This window comes from Jaculus jaculus, chromosome 1 (assembly GCF_020740685.1).
Source record: "Jaculus jaculus isolate mJacJac1 chromosome 1, mJacJac1.mat.Y.cur, whole genome shotgun sequence".
Taxonomy (NCBI): Eukaryota; Metazoa; Chordata; class Mammalia; order Rodentia; family Dipodidae; genus Jaculus; species Jaculus jaculus.
The window spans coordinates 58,696,472-58,712,841 of record NC_059102.1 but is presented as its reverse complement, the minus strand read 5'-3'; the positions used below and the strand labels follow the sequence as shown (position 1 = coordinate 58,712,841).

The 16,370-nt window shown below is 47.2% G+C and overlaps 1 protein-coding gene across 1 annotated transcript in view; it reads right to left on the bottom strand.

Moving 5' to 3' along the window:
- Positions 1-2,247: 2,247 nt before the first annotated feature.
- The window catches only part of Fam189a2 (family with sequence similarity 189 member A2), a 64,244-nt gene continuing 50,121 nt past the window's right edge, over positions 2,248-16,370 (bottom strand). The window contains exons 6-11 of the mRNA XM_004652985.2: positions 16,144-16,277; positions 13,144-13,273; positions 12,894-12,972; positions 11,547-11,693; positions 8,758-9,050; positions 2,248-3,091 (exon numbers count right to left, since the gene is read on the bottom strand). Coding sequence (XP_004653042.2) covers positions 2,885-3,091; positions 8,758-9,050; positions 11,547-11,693; positions 12,894-12,972; positions 13,144-13,273; positions 16,144-16,277 — 990 coding nt within the window. The 3' untranslated portion in view covers positions 2,248-2,884. The remainder of the gene's footprint in view (positions 3,092-8,757; positions 9,051-11,546; positions 11,694-12,893; positions 12,973-13,143; positions 13,274-16,143; positions 16,278-16,370) is intronic.

Sequence of the window (16,370 nt, the reverse complement as noted above, 5' to 3'; positions counted from 1 at the left end):
CCGAGATACTTCAGGCATGAGTGTGGGCAAGACATCCTCTCACCAAGCCATGATGGCGGAGCCCCAGGTGTGCTGGGAGGGCCCAGGCCTGCCTGGAGAAAGGATCAAATATGTAACTGTGGAGAACGCACTATAGGAGCAATCCACCGTGTCAGCAAACAGCAGTCAGAGGCCAGTGACACCGTGGAGACCCTCAGCAAAGGCAGGGGCTTGGCCCTGGGCAGGAGACCAGCTGGTAGCAGTTACAGTGCTGACAGGGAGGACTTCTAGAAAAACCAGAAGATCATGTTCCTGAGGATGGCGCAGAGGAGATAAGAACAGAGAAAATGTCCTTTGGGACGCCTCTATGAATCTTCCCCAAATGTAGCCAGACGGGGCCTTTAATCCTCCCTCATTTCCAGATGTTTCCATAGCTCACTTTCCATCACAGCTCAGTGACCTGTGAGCCCACCCCAATTCCCACTCTGCTATGTGTTACTGGTATTAAGCCAGGAGAGGCTAGTGTGCCGAGCAGGAAGCTCAAGGATGTTCTCAAAGAAATACAATGCAAATACCACCACCTAGAAGGTTGAGGCATGGCAGAGTTTCTGAGCTGGGCTGCTTGGGTGTTGCCTGCATTGTTGCTGTGACAGAACAAAAGCATCTGACGGGTGGAAGGGTTGATCTGGGCTCACGGTATGGGGGTAGAGTCAATCATGGCAGGAGAGCCTGGTGGCTGGAACGTTAGGCAGCTCTTCACACTGAGTCAGGAAGCAGACAGACAGCAATGCATGCTAATGCTCAGCTTGTTCTCCCATTTTTTTATTTATTTGTAAGGAAAAGGAGACATGGCGGGAGAGAGTATTGGCACAACAGGGCCTCTTGTTGCTGCTAATTCCAGACATGAGTCGCTTTGTGCTTCTGACTTTACATGGACACCAGGAAATTGAACTCCAGCCAGCAAGCTTTGCAAGCAAGCACCTTGAGCCACTGAGCTATCACACAAGCCCTGCTCTCCCCGGTTTTTATTTCTCCAATCCAGGACCCCAGCCCATGAGATAGTGCCACCCACCATTAGGGTGGATCTTCCCACCTCAATTCCCAAATCCAGAAACTTCTTCACAGACATGGCCAAAGATTTGTTCCCATGGTTATTCTAAATCCCATCAAGTTGACAATCAAGATTAATTATCCCAGGTGTGAATGTGAGCCCTGCTCCCTCCCTGGCTTCTGACCTTGGGTCATAGACCCTCATTATCCTCCTTTAAAATGGGAACAGACAGTAGGTTGTGGTGAGCATGAAATGAGAATGTAACACCCTTAGCACAGTGCCTGTTGCCCAGATGGAAAGAAAGAAGCCACACTCCACCTTCCAAGCAGCGTTTTCTTCCAGCTCCTCAGTGCCTCTCCTACCTGACACCTCTCCATGGTGAAACTACTCTTTTGTCTACAGGAAACTTCCATGGTATGTGTTAGTACAGAACACAGCCTGCCACGTTCCTACCACCTCCCCCCAACAAGTCTCTGTTCACCTCGGGTATGCTCGGCCTCCCGCTCAGCCTGGAACACTCTTCCCTGACCTTCAAAGTCAAGTCCCAGCCCAAATGTCATTTCCTCAAAGAAGCCCTCTGTGGTGGTTTGATTCAGGTGTCCCCCATAAACTTAGGTGTTCTGAATGCTGGGTCCCCAGCTGGTGGCAATTTGGAAATTGAAGCCTCTTGGAGGCAGTGCGTTTTGGGGGAGGGCTTACAGGTATTGTGGCCAGCTTACCCATGCCAGGGTTTGGCACACTCTCCTGCTGCTCTGTCCACCTGACAGTGGCCAGGAGGTGATGTCCACACTCTGCTCATGCCGTCATTTTCCCCTGGCATTATGGAGCTTCCCCCTTGAGTCTGTAAGCCAAAAAAAAAAAAAAAAAAACTCTTTCCTCCCACAAGCTGCTCTTGGTCAGGTGTTTTCTACCAACAACACAAAGCTGACTGCAGCACCCTCCTCAGCCACCCCCTGACTTCTTAGCACCAACCCGTCTGTAATCGCTCTGTTGATTTCTTGTTCATGGCCACACACAGCTCCATGGAGTCATTTAGCACAGGGCTTGCCTAATGCAAGAAGAACACACTATTTGTAGGGTTCAGATGCTTTGAAGATGAAACCAGTTGGGTGGCCTGCAGTGGCACGTTGGCCATCATGACCCCAAGGTCCAAGCCCTCCATGAGGTAAGGCCTGGCCACCTCAGCACACACAGGTACTGCACACAGAGCCCAGCGGTCCAAAGTCAATATTTTATTCTCCGGTCTGCCTGAGGTGTTCTAGTTTGCAAGCATAAATAATGGAATTGATTATAATCCTCTCCCTTAATGTCTTTCATTACAAGTTGACACTGAACAAGCCTTCTGCTTTTCCTAACGAGTTGGGATTGGAGGATGATCTAAACAAGGCTTGAGGACTATCATCACATGGAAGTTAATCATCTTGTCTCCTGCCAACTCCGCTCACTAAGCATCCAAAGGCCACAGGCAGCTTTAAATAGCAGCCCAGCAGCTCCGTCCTTACAACGAGGGAATGAACTTGGCAACCAAAAGATCCGTGAGGCCTGAGGCAGGCGAAGACTTATAAGCGCCATTTCTGCTCACATCAGCACGTGCCCCACAGAGAAAGGAAAGCTCACTGTGCTCCCCTCCAGCTTGGAGTGTGCAGACCCAAAGGGGTCCGGAAGAGCTTACCCCTTCACCCAAGCGCCCTCCGTCGGCAAAAAGGGAGCCAAAGAGTGGGAACAGGTGTTTTCCTTAGCCGCCTCTTCTTGAGGGGTTCCCTAAGGGGAACCAGAACCCCCAATCAGTAAACAGCACAGAGGAGGGAGGACCTTCCCCTGGGGCTGGCCTTCCTTCTCACACGGGTCACAGCTTCACAGCACAGTCTCTCGGACGACGCCTATGAGGCTGTGTGGCCGCTCAGCCTCAGCTCGCCGCCGGGGCCTCCTCTCAGCCCTGGGCATCCCCACCAGGGCGAAGGTGCTCAGATCGCCGCAGCTCCGCAGGTGCAGCAGGCCAGCCTGTGTCCTCAAGGGTAGCGTGTGGGCCTGCGAAGTGCTGGGCTGTGCTGGGGCCATTATCTTCAGGAGAGTAGGAAAAGAACAGAAGAGGTTAGGGTTCACCTTAGTGGCCCTCTGGCACCTCCTGTACCCGTGGATTTGTTTAATTGTCACAGAACTAAAAGAGGGTGTTTTCCTAAAGCAGAAACTTATTTAGAATTCCAAAAACACTTCTTTTAGTGCACTCCTTTTTTTCTAAAATTTTAAGGAAATTATCCAACTTTTCTATTGTGGACAGGCCACATTTAATTAACCAATTGCAAATTGTTTGAGATTGAACAATGTTCTCTTCACTTACCCCCCAGTTTCGCTATGCCCCAAGCCAGTGATGCCTAGCACCAGAGAAGGGCACAGAGGGTTAAACTTGTTGCAAACATGAAGTCCCACCTGCCACCAGTTCTGAGAGACGGGGGCTTGGATCCAAGTGATGCCCACACACACTTGAGAATTTGAAAGCCAGTGGTCTGGTCTGGTGATGAGTTCCTAAGATACCCCCTAAGACCAACAGTGCTTCAGATAGACCCAATAACCCTTCAACAAACATGTATGACTAAATTGTAACAGCGTCATTTACTTGGTAACAATGCAAACATTATGGAAAATTTCCCCACTGACTAGGCCTCATGAGGGGAGGACTGACCAATGGAAACAGCTTTGGAAAGTTGCAAAGCTATGTCGCTGGGACCTGTGATACCACTGGTGTTTGCAAGAGTCAGGAGCCTGACTGCCACCTCACCCCACAGACCCACCATCCCAGTGACTCAGTCTCATTTGTTCCATTCTGACCTTTCATGCCAAAAGGTTTGAGCCTCAGTTTTGCTAATACGTTGTTAACTGAATTTGTCTGTAAGGCCTGTTCTGGTCTCCTAACAAATGTAGTATTTATTAATTTGACAGTGAGGGCTGGAGAGATGGCTTAGTGGTTAAGGACCCATGTTTGACTCTCCAGATCCCACATAAGCCAGACACGAGGTGACACAAGTGCTCAGGGTCGCACATGCACACTAGGTGGCGCATGCGAGTTCTATTACAGTGGCTAGAAGCCCTGGCGCACCAGCTCATTCTCTCTCCCACACACTTCCACTCTCGCATTAAAAAAAAAAAAAAATGAGGCCAGCTGTGGTGGTTTGATTCAGGTGTCCCCCATAAACTTAGGTGTTCTGAATGCTAGGTTCCCAGCTGATGGATATTTGGGAATTAATGCCTCTTGGAGGGAGTGTATTGTTAGGGGCAGGCTTATGGGCTTTATAGCCAGTTTCCCCATGCCAGTGTTTGGCACACCCTCCTGTTGCTGTGGTCCACCTTATGTTGGCCAGGGGGTGATGTCCATCCTCTGCTCATGCCATCCTTTTCCCCTGCCATCGTGGAGCTCCCCTCGAGCCTGTAAGCCAAAACAAATCTCTTTTTCCCAGAAGCTGCTCTTGGTTGGGTGATTTCTATCAGCAATGTGAACCAGACTGCAACAGTAAAGTGGTACCGAGGAGTGGGGTTGCTGCTAGACACCTGACTATGTGGCTTCGGCCTTATGTAGCTGATTTTCAAGAGGAATGTGGAAGGAGTTGAAACCTTGGCCTAAGAGATGCCTTGCAGTGCTGTAAGTACAGCTTGATGGACTATTCTGATCTGAGCTGTAAGACCTGAATGCAGGAAAAACTATGGACTGTGAGGTTTGGCTCATGAGGGTGAGAAAGAGCTTTGCTTGGACTGGGCTAGCAGTTTGTGTGAGAAGCTTGCTCTTATGCCCGTGTCCTGAGAAGTTGTGCAGGGTTGCTTTGTGTAGAAATGAACTGGTGTGACCAGAGGGATATGGCACAGAAAGAAAAATCTTTGGGTGAACTGTTGCCCATTCAGCTGCAACTGAGAGATTACAACCTTTGAGACTGGGCTAGCTGACCTGTGCTGGGGCAACAAGAAGAATGTAGACTCTTTAGAAGGGACCTGAGTGCTCAAGGAGTGTCCTGTTCTTCAAAGTCTGATTTATTCCCCCCTGGATTAACAAATTGGCACCCTACCTGGTATCATGGAGTATAAGAACTGCTGGAAAGAGGGTCATTGAGTTTGCAACATGGTCTTGTGTTTTGGAAATGGCCATGGGCAGTGTGAAGCGGGTTTGCTGGTTGCCTGCACAGAGATCCCATGGGGCCATGAGGATGAACTGTGGCTTGCAGTGGAGACCCATTAGAGATGCTGGGACCATGAGATGGCTGCCGAGGAGCTGCTGGCCCTGATGAAGTTTTCCAGGACTGTGAGTAGCCTAGCTGGAGGGGCGGAATTGGAATGCCAGAGACTTGTTGCTGGTTAGAATTATCGGACTTGGAGATTTATCACTGGCTAGAGTTGTTGGACTTGAAGCTCCAGTTTGATATTTGCCCTGGTTGTTTTAAATCCTGTATTGGTTAAATGTTTCTTTGCTATGCCCAATACCATCTATTGCAGTATGAATATTTATTCTGTGCCATTATGGGTTTTTTGAGGGGTTTTTTTGGTATTATGGCTCAGTTAAAAGATCTTGAACTATGGGGATGTATGAACATCATTGGAATTGATAAAAACTATGGGGACTTTTAAAGTCAGACTGAATGCATTATATTTTACATCATGTATGGATATCAGTTTATGGGGGCCAGGGATGGAATGTGGTGGTTTGATTCAGGTGGCCCCCATAAACTTAGGTGTTCTGAATGCTAGGTTCCCAGCTGATGGATGTTTGGGAATTAATGCCTCCTGGAGGGAGTGTATTGTTGGGGGCGGGCTTATGGGCTTTATAGCCAGTTTCCCCATGCCAGTGTTTGGCACACCCTCCTGTTGCTGTGTTCCACCTTATGTTGGCCAGGGGGTGATGTCCACCCTCTGCTCATGCCATCGTTTTCCCCTGCCACCGTGGAGCTTCCCCTCAAGCCTGTAAGCCAAAATAAATCTCTTTTTCCCAGAAGCTGCTCTTGGTTGGGTGATTTCTACCAGCAATGCGAACTGGACTGCAACACCAGCCTATTGGGCTTGCCTCAAAAAAATTTTTGACTGTGATACATGTTAGGACACATGTTTTTTTTAATATTAGGAACAATTAAAATGGATCTAAAAGCTCATTCTACTAATAAAATAGAAACTGAAAGTGTACAAAGCTGAGTAGAGAAAGAAAAAGTCCCTTTGCATTGTCCATGCCACCCTTTTGCCTGGAGAGGGGTCTGGCCTTGATACCATGGTGGGGTTCAGAACTAGAACGCCGATGGTCCAGAGTCTGTCACAATAACATCAGTGCTTGACTTTTTTTTTTTTTTTTTCCCGAGGTAGGGTCTCACTCTGGCCCAGGCTAACCTGGAAATCACTCTGTAATCCCAGAGTGGCCTTGAACTCATGGCGATCCTCCTACCACTGCCTCCCGAGTGCTGGGATTAAAGGCATGTGCCACCATGCCTGGCTTCAGTGCTTGAATTTTTAGCTGGCCTCGGATGCAAGGATCTAGCAATCATTTGTAACAATAGCATCCACTGAATTATAGGTGCCTATTTTGTGTTTTGTGCCAGCACTATTTCCCAGGGAGCAGAGCAAGACTTCGCAGAAGTCCAGCAACAACAGGGGCCCCTGCCTTCAAGTGGCTCCAACTCCTGCTTATTGGGCTCCTGGGCTGGACAGAGGGAAGGGAGCAGGGAGTGACAAGGAATACATCATAGACACCAGCACAGAAATGCCATATATTAAAGCTACCAACCAGAGCCTGACCCAGAACCAAGGACTGAGGGCTCAGAGAACAAGCCTCAGCAGGGTTTGCATTTCAACTGTCACTTACTGGTAATCGGTTCACTCTTCTCTCCTTGAACCCCAGGGAGGATGGGACCCAAGCTGGCTTCTGCCTTCGGTAAGAAGAGGCCAGCAGATGGAAAGGGAAACCAAAAGGGAAATGAGGAGCGGGTGTACTTAAATTCACCTAGAATCTTGGAGCTGGTAGCTACTCTGAGAATTGGCCAAGTGTAAAATTACGTTGGATGGGTGGACAGTGAAAATGTGGTACATAAACACAATGGAATTCTATGCAGAAGTACACAAAAATGAAACTATGAAACTTTCAGGGAAAAAATGGATGGATTTGGAAAGAATCATAATAAGTGAAATGACTCAAAATTAGGAAAGCCAGAACCATATGTTCTCTCTGATATGGGGGGGGTGAAGTCTTAGCATGTGACATCTGTAAGAATGTATGCATTGGGCTGGAGAGATGGCTTAGCGGTTAAGCGCTTGCCTGTGAAGCCTAAGGACCCTGGTTCGAGGCTCAGTTCCCCAGGTCCCACGTTAGCCAGATGCACAAGGGGGCGCATGTGTCTGGAGTTCGTTTGCAGAGGCTGGAAGCCCTGGCGCGCCCATTCTCTCTCTCTCCCTCTATCTGTCTTTCTCTCTGTGTCTGTCGCTCTCAAATAAATAAATAAATAATTTTTTTAAAAAAAGAATTTATGCATAGGAGGCACTTGAGAATTAACCCTATAAAGACAGAACTATAACCAAAAGCAAAATAAAGAGAAGAACTGGAAGAGTGGAGAGGGAAGGGCAAAAGGAAGGATACATGTGATGCAAGGGAGAGGGGAACTGGAGGGAAGAGGGGGTCAGGAAGGGAAAGGGAATAAAAGCAGCCACAACTATACTTGAATTACAGAAGAGGTACCTGTTGAGCATCTAGAACACAAAGGCCAGGTAACACTGAGCGACTGGGCACCGGTGTCCATGCTGGGTACCTACCTTGTTTTCTCAGAGGAGTGGGAAAAATACCCAAAAGGTAACAGCTATTAACTGGCCATAGGGAAGGTGGTTTTCTAAGCATGTTTAATTTTTATTTATTTGAGAGAGAGAGAAAGAGAAAGAGAGAGAGAGACAGGCAGATATATAGAGAGAATGGGCACACCAAGGGCTTCTAACCACTGCAAACTCCAGACGCATGTGCATCTTGTGCACTGGGCTTTATGTGGGTACTGGGGAATCAAACCTGGGTCCTTTGGTTTTGCAGGTACCTTAACAGCCAAAGCATCTCTCGAGTCCTAGAGGGGAGGCTTTCACTGCAAGGAAAGTGCACTCACTGGAGCTACAGGGATGAGGGCCATGTGGTTCAACCCTTCCCTTTAACGATGAGACAACTGAGGCCCAAACAGATTATGTCAAGACCCAATTTGACTTTCCCAGGTGGCTTCAGTCTAGGTGATGGCCCTTTACTTTCTAATCTATGAGAAAAAAAATGTATTTAATTCCTTTACATCCTATCAGCTTATTTATTTGGACAAGCAATTCATGGGAATGGGAACAGGTACCAAAATCTTGCCAATGTTAAGATTCACCTATGTTAATGTTTCTAAGGGCTGAGAAAACATGCCAGCCCTATCAGGCAGTGGCAGCAGCCTTCAGTTCCGGAAGCCAACAGTTGAACGGGCTCCACGGTGCCAGGTCCTTTGCTTTTTCCAGGTTTCCTTCCACATCCCAGGAAACTGGGCTCCCTTCCTTTGGGTTGAGAACATTGCGGAGAAGTGACCGTGCCTGAAAGGAAAGCTCTCTGGCTTCCTCTTTCCTGCTCCATGACCTCCTAGCCCAGCTCCCGTGAGACAGTGGCCATGAACTCTGTTTGCTTTGGACGGGAAATCAGAGGAAACATGTAAGGCAGTGTGGAAGGCAGTTACGGGCCTCATGCCTGATACACATAGGAACAGTACCTGTTCTAAGAAGCTGGCACTTGTGATGGCTTCTTCCATGTGCTCCTCGTCGGACTTCAACACAGACTTGATGTTTTCTACCAGCTCGTGGATGTCCGGCGTCATGCTGCAGGAGGACTGCTCCAAGAACCTGGCCACCAGCAGCTTAGTGTCTATGTACGACCTGTAATCTACCAAGGAGCGGGGCCTGCCTCTGGATGTCCTGGGTCTCGGGCCTCTTCGCAGAGTCACCGCAGCCACATCTAGTCGCCTTTCTGTTTGGGTGGCAGCCTCGCAGCTGAGCACCGGGATAGCTGTGGGCAGAGGCAGACAACACATCCCCATGGGGTAAGGCCGTGGAATACGAGCCACACCGCTCAGAGCAAACAGCACAGACAAATGCCTGTAGCCACGCATGCATGTCTTGCTTTCATCTTGTGGAAGGAAAAATTCAAAACAAAACTAGGATACAGCCTATCGCCTGAAGTGCAGTTCCAATAGGCTACAACCCAAGACACCGAACTTTGCCACATACAACAGCCTCAAGGCAATGACAGCTGACAGAGCATGTTCCACGTGTTTCATAGGACATGGCAGGTAAGTGAGAATGAATAGTGGGAAAAAAAAAAAACAAAACCATGGGTGGTTGACCAATGAAAGGATGCTCCAAGGTCAGTGTTGGAAGAATGGCAGAGTCAAAGAGAGGAAGGGACTGAACAAACAAGACTTGTGGGATGAATAAAATGTGGTTACTTTCACTGTACCTTTGCCCTAAACATCCTCAAGGGCATTGGACTGACTTCTGTGACTGATGCTCACACCATATCTGAGATAGGCTGTTACAGAAAACTTAGGTGTAGAAAAATTCCATCATTCCAGAAGTCAACAGATGGCCTGTAACTGCACTGCAGGCTCTAAACTTCACAGCTACCTCCACTGGTAAGGGCATAAAGATGGGCAGAATTCTATTTCACCATGAGGTGGGGAGAATAAATTTCAGGTCTGGTCTCCGTGGGTCCACCAGCCACCTGCAGCCTTCAGTGCCCACAACACTGGCCACTTCCGTGCGTGAAGGCCTGACACGTGGGAGTTTAGAGATTCACAGACGACAAGCAGCAGAGAGTAGGCGAGCAGGCTGGGAAGGGGAAAGGGGGGCTCTTTTCCTCTGAAGAAAGGTCGGCATGAAGAGCTCTAGGCTGGGGTAGAGGCTTTCCATCCAGGTTGCCACGTGCACGTTACAGAGAGCGAGTCTTCCAGAAGTGCACACCAGGACACTCACGTGCGAGAAGGGAGCTGCTTCTACACTCATTCGCTAAAGGCAACCTGGTGCCTTCCTTAGCGCTGCAATCCTACAGGCAGACGCATGTTGTCCTTGCTCCCGAAGGGCTGAAGAATGGAAAGAATATCCAGAAAGCTCTCTCCTCACTGTGTGAACACCTAAGTTTTCATCGGAACTTGCATAAGGTCAGCTTGAGTCCTCAGCTGGCCCATGGGGTACAGGAGACCCATGGTGAAGGTGGGTCTTGGAATCAGAGGCCAGGCTGCCCAGTCTACTGGGTCTCAGAGATGCAAAGCTAGTCCCAGGAGGCAGGACTTACTCCCCACCTGGAAGCTCCTGCAAGAGAAGACGAGTGTCCTTTGGGGCCCCCACGTAAGTCCAGAGCTGTGGCAAATGACCCACTGTCAACAGGACAGAACAGAGACTATAAGGGCCAGACAGGCCCCCCGAGGAAACAAGATTGCAGGCTGTCCAAAGTTAGTTTGCATCGTTTCAGAAGAGCAAGGGACAATTACTGGAACAGTTACTTTTGCTTTCTCTTCATTTTTTAAAATTATTTTTATTTTTATTTATTTATTTGAGAGTGACAGAGAAAGAGGCAGATATATAGAAGAATGGGTATGCCAGGGCCTCCAGCCACTGCAAATGAACTCCAGACATGTGGGCCCCCTTGTGCACCTGGCTAAAGTGGGTCCTGGGGAATCGAGCCTAAAACCAGGGTCCTTAGACTTCACAGGCAAGAGCTTAACTTCTAAGCCATCTCTCCAGCCCACCCTTCATTTTTTTTTATAGTGCTCTATAATGAGAGATGTTTGGAGATGTTCAGGTAGTAGTATGTTCAGAAAAATACTCAGTATTATCATTTCTTTGTTGCTTTTTTCAAGGTGGGGTCTCACGCTAGCTCGAGCTGATCTGAAATTCACTATATAGTTTCAGGTGGCCTTGACCTCACAGGGATCCTTCTACCTCTGCTTCTCAAGTGTTGAGATTAAAGGCATGTGCCACCACGCCTGGTCTAGTATTATCATTTTTACACTTTTAACATATTTAATGCTTATATATAAGCAAAACTCAAAACAGAGAAGAGAGGAAGGGTTGGAGTATGCTCCCTTGAATCCAAAGTTCTTAGGATAAACAAAGTCAGATTTCAATGACTAAATCTACACACACACAGGAAAAAGGATAACAGATCTTAACTTATAGGAAAGAGGGTAAAATCATACACCCCTGTGATTTAATTCTACAGTATTGCTAACAAGTAGCCTTCAGGGTGAACTTTTCCCTGTACCTAGCACAGTACTGAATGCAATCAGATGCTTTGACAGTGACTTCCAAGCCTAATTCGTCAACCAAAAAAAGAAAAAGAGGCAGCTATGGAAAGAATATCTTATCTTCCCCAAACCTCTTAAACTCCTTGAAGATTCTGCTTAAACTTATGGGGCCCTTGGCTGGCGAGAGCCACCTGCTTCAACTTGGCACGTTCAGGCAAAGGAGGGCCGTGGCCTGGGAAGAGGGTGGGGAAGGACATCACCTCTGTCCTCGGAGTGGTGCAGCACGGGATCACTCTTCGATCTTGTCCTCAGAGGTGGGAAGGCTTTCCTGCTTCTTGGTGGATGTACCAGGTTTGAACTGGGAGTTGATACAGATTCTTCACCAGGTGTGTTAGGAACGTCTCCACCTGATTTTTTTTAATAGAAGAAACATAAATTATTTCGCCAGCTGCAGCCCTTGAAATGTTGGGCAGGAAACACCTGTGAGCCCAAACCTGCCGGAGCAAGGGTAACAGAGTTCATAACATTTACTTAGGCTGCTGGCCCAGTTTTTATTTCCCACCACTAAAGGCAAAATCTTGCTCTCCAAATTGCCCTGTTACACCTAACACAAATAAACAAAACTTCCTGACAAGCCCAAGGGCAAAATTAAGAAGGCAAGCCACACAACAGCACCCCCACAACCAGTGCCCCAGCGAGCTGAGTCTTTGTCACCAGAGCATGGGGATGCAGGCCAGAGAGGAAGATAGGAGGCTCCAGAGCTCGCGACCATCCAGGGAGCACTGGCTTGGGGGTGGGGACGGGGGGAGGCCACCACTGATGAGGGGGGCTGCGGGGCTGCAGAGCCAAAGCCAGCAGAGGGCTCAGCTGCCTAGCCTACACTGGGCTGTTCCCAATGGCCCAGAGAAGATGAGGAGAAGACCTGCTGAAAAATTACCTCCATCTAAAATAGCTGAAGTTGATTCATTATTTATGACCATCTGCAATTTTGTCATGGTGGACAGTTCTCTGGGCCATTTAAAACCTCCCTAAAGAGAGAAAGCTCTGACAACGGGAGTCCTTAAATTACAAGGATAAATGTAAATCGACTCTTGTTAATTACCATCGACCTGAATACCCCAGGCATTAAAGCAGCATGCCTTAAGCCCTAGGTCATAAAAATCAGGGTGACCACACAGCAAACCACCCTGCAATCAGGAAACTTAGGGTCCTTCAAAGGAGCCCAGCTCACTTTAATAGGACAAAGGCATCATAGATTAGAAAACATGGGAATAGTAAATTAAGTTCTAATCTATTTCAAAGATTCCTGAGAATAAGTATATAGTCTATTTTCGAGGTAGGGTCTCACTCTAGCCCTGGCTGCCCTGGAATTCACTATGTAGTCTCAGGCTGGCCTTGAACTCACAGAGATCCTCCTACCTCTGCCTCCCGAGTACTGGGATTAAAGGCGTGTGCCACCACACCTGGCAGTGGATAGTATTTTTAAACCTGAAAACCATTTGCTCCAGCAATACCTGGCCCCTAGTAAAACACCAGCCAGATCATTATTCTGCCCTGTTCCAGTCTCCTGCATCCGGGCTTCCGGCAGGGAACGTGTGTCCAATTACCTTGAGTCACCTGTATGCAAACCGGCTCCAGTGGGTTCGCAGTAGCTTCTGGTCCTTCTGGCATTTGGAATGAAGACCCCTGCATCACAGGGGATGGATAAAAAGAGAGTCATTTGGTTGATGTTTAGCTCGCTGCTTCTGGGACCCCAGTGAAGTCCTTCAGATGATGTGTGGGCACAGTCTCCCTGTAGCGCCCAGTGAGGGGCCACATTTCCTGCTTGCAATGTACTTAGAGAAGCTCTGGACATACCTGGTCCTGGTCCATCTGGCTCACTACAGCTTCATATGGAGGTGGGGGGTCCAGGGGACAGAACACTTCCACACCTTTGATTCGTGCTCCATAGATGTGTGGCAGTGGAATGACATCAGGACCAACCATCCTAGAAAAAGCGCCTGGGCATCAGGAGGTTCCCTGCTGTAGCTTCTGGACCTGTTAGCCTTTGCCTCAAGACTATGGGCAAGCCACTCAGCTCCCCAGCACACACACATGACCATGGCCCAGTCCAGGAGAGGGACAGCAATCTAAGGCACTCCTCTGATGGTCTGCCCAGAGGTCCTTAGGTGAGTGACAGAGTAAAAAATGTAACACGTTCATTCCTTCTGAGTCCACCAGCCCAAAAACCAAATAATCCACAGAAAGAGGCAAGTGGTGCCAGGTGCTGTGGGGAGGGATGGGAGCAAGTGACTATTTTGCGGAGGTGGCACTAACTCAGGGTAGTGCCCTGGAATTAGATGGAGGCAGGGTTGCACAACGCTGTGAATGTATTAAATGCCAGTACACTGGTACACCCAGTAACAATGACAACTAAGGACTCAAGAAATTTCAATTATCTCTTACATGACAAAAGTCTCTTGCCTGGTTTCCCTAATGTCTGATTCATGAGAGAAATTCACTATTTGTTAGGCGACTATATGAAAGGATGAGTTAAGTTAAAGCACTAGGTGAGCAGTGCTGTGGTTCAGAGCCAAAGCTGGATCCAGTAGGCGGAATCAGTGTCTTCCTTCAGGTGGTCACTGGACGGATAACACCCCAGCTGAATGCCTGCTCCATGCCAGGCAGTGTGCCAGGTGTGGGAGGTAGGGTGGGTGAACTTTCAAAACAGAACCATATTAAGAATAATGGAAAGAAAAGAAAGGAATAATGGGAGCCAGGTGTGGTGGCGCATGCCTTTAATTCCAGCACTTGGGAGGCAGAGGTAGGAGGATTGCCACGAGTTTGAGGCCAGCGCCAGCCTGAGACTACATAGTAAATTCAAGATCAGCCGGGGCTAGAACAAAACTCTACCTCGAAAAACCACAAAAAGAATAATGGGAAAGGGAGACAATGGCTGGTATTCTGTTTCCCAATGAACCTGATATAACAACCCCAAAACAAGTTGACAAAAGGATTTGTATTTATTTGGAATGTGACCACTTTATAGCCCCAATAACAATGCTATAAATAATTTAAGATTTTAGTAAAGAAATGTTTAAAGGCTCTCACGATTACTAAGACAAACAGTACCGTTATAGAGAAGCAGACTTGAGAAAACAAATGTTCTCTGTACCTGATTAAAATGGTGGCGCTGTTTTCTGGGTTTAAAGTCAATTTTTCTGCTGAACTTCTTTTCCTCCCCCAGTCTTCCTGGTTATAACTGGCCCCCTGTCTTCACCCCTGCCTCCTCTTATTCTGCCACTTGCCTCTTTAAAGTGGGGACAATGAAGAATTATTTAAATATCACTGTTTATACTATTTGCCAATGTAAGTATTATGATACCTTCAACTACAGGTTGCAATATGCAATACTTAAGGGGGATCTATTTCAAATTCATATATTAAAACCAAAAACATTAAAAAATGTTTTTCAATAACACCAGGCCTGCTACCAAATTTGTTTGATGATTCTACATGTATACAGATATATCAAAACATAAATGCCAGCTTCAGAAACTCCTGCTAAAGATGCTAGTGTTTCTAAGGAATTTACCGGTTTTCCTTTCTCATCCTAAATACAATTTGCTTAACTCAGCTTAAGTCACTTCTTCCAAAAAACCATGCATGACTATCTGACCCAGCTCACTGTTCTGGATTTGGTGGCCCTCCTCTGGGCACTGCCTTTCCTCTTTTGAGTACTTCTGTGATCCTCCCAACACTCTTTTGTTTTTTTTTATTTATTTATTTATTTATTTATTTATTTATTTATTTATTGGTTTTTCAAGGTAGGATCTTGCTCTAGCCCAGGCTTACCTGGAATTCACTATGTAGTCTTAGGGTGGCCTCAAACTCACAACAATCCTCTTACCTCTGCTTCCTGAGTACTGGGATTAAAGGAATGCACCACCATGCCTAGCCTCCAATACTCATTTTAATGGCTTAGACTGTAAACTCCTAGATTGGATGGGAGGAATCAGGTAAACTCATTTTGAATTTCTATTCAAAACACAGAAATGTGTAAGCAGTGGAGGATTAATAAATGTTTGTTGAATTCATAAGTGAGTGAGGTCTTTTTTTTTTCTTTTATTTGAGAGAGAGAAAGAGGTGAGAGAGAGGGAGAATGGGCATGCCAGGGCCTCTAACCACTGCAAATGAACTCTAGATACATGTGTCACCTTGTGCATCTGGCTTACATGGGTCCTGGGGAATCGAACCTGGGTCCTTAGGCTTTGCAGGCAAGCATCTCAACTGTGAAGCCATTTCTCCAGCCCAACTGAGGTCATTCTAGAAGTCACTAATGACTTAACAATGAATGTTTCATTCTACAAATAATTCCTGAGATTTATAAGGTGGTCAAATTTTGAGCTAGAACTTGAAAAAGAACAATAAACATAGAACAATAAACATGCCTTTTTTTCTAAACCAAAGAAAGGCAATTAATAATGGATCTTTTCTTAATGGCTGCAAAGAATTTCAAGACTACTGAGTTCTGCTGATGGTGTTAAAATGAAACATCGATTTGGCCTAACTGGGAGCGTTTCCAGGGCAACAGAGACACTCAATCATGTCAAATTACAGCTGTTATCTCCCTGGGTGTCAGTTTTCCTTAAGAAGCTAATTGAAATTGAAAAAGTATATCTCTAGGTCAAGGTTTGACTTCTCTTTGGTTTCATCTGGTTGATCAGACAAAAGCAGGAATCAAGGAGACAGAGAAAAAGCAAGTTGGAAACAATACAATATGACTAGATTTTAGAGAAAAGTGGATGCTCACACTGTGAGCTCTAGAAACTCTTCAGTTTTCAAAACACAGAGTCCCAGGGGTACTTGGGAAGATACCTGCGATTCATCCGTGGCGTGCAGGAGTAAAAGGTGGCAAAGTAAGAAGGGGGAGGCACTGGTGGCACGAAGTCATCAGGGCCAGGGATCCGCCCGTGGTCTTCCACTTCTTCTGCAGAAATCTGGGCTTCATCCTGGTTAAGCACACGTCAGTGAGTGGCCGTCACGCAGAGCATGGGAAGAAAGCATGGCTTATGCTACACGGCTGTGGCTGGCTCAACCCAAAT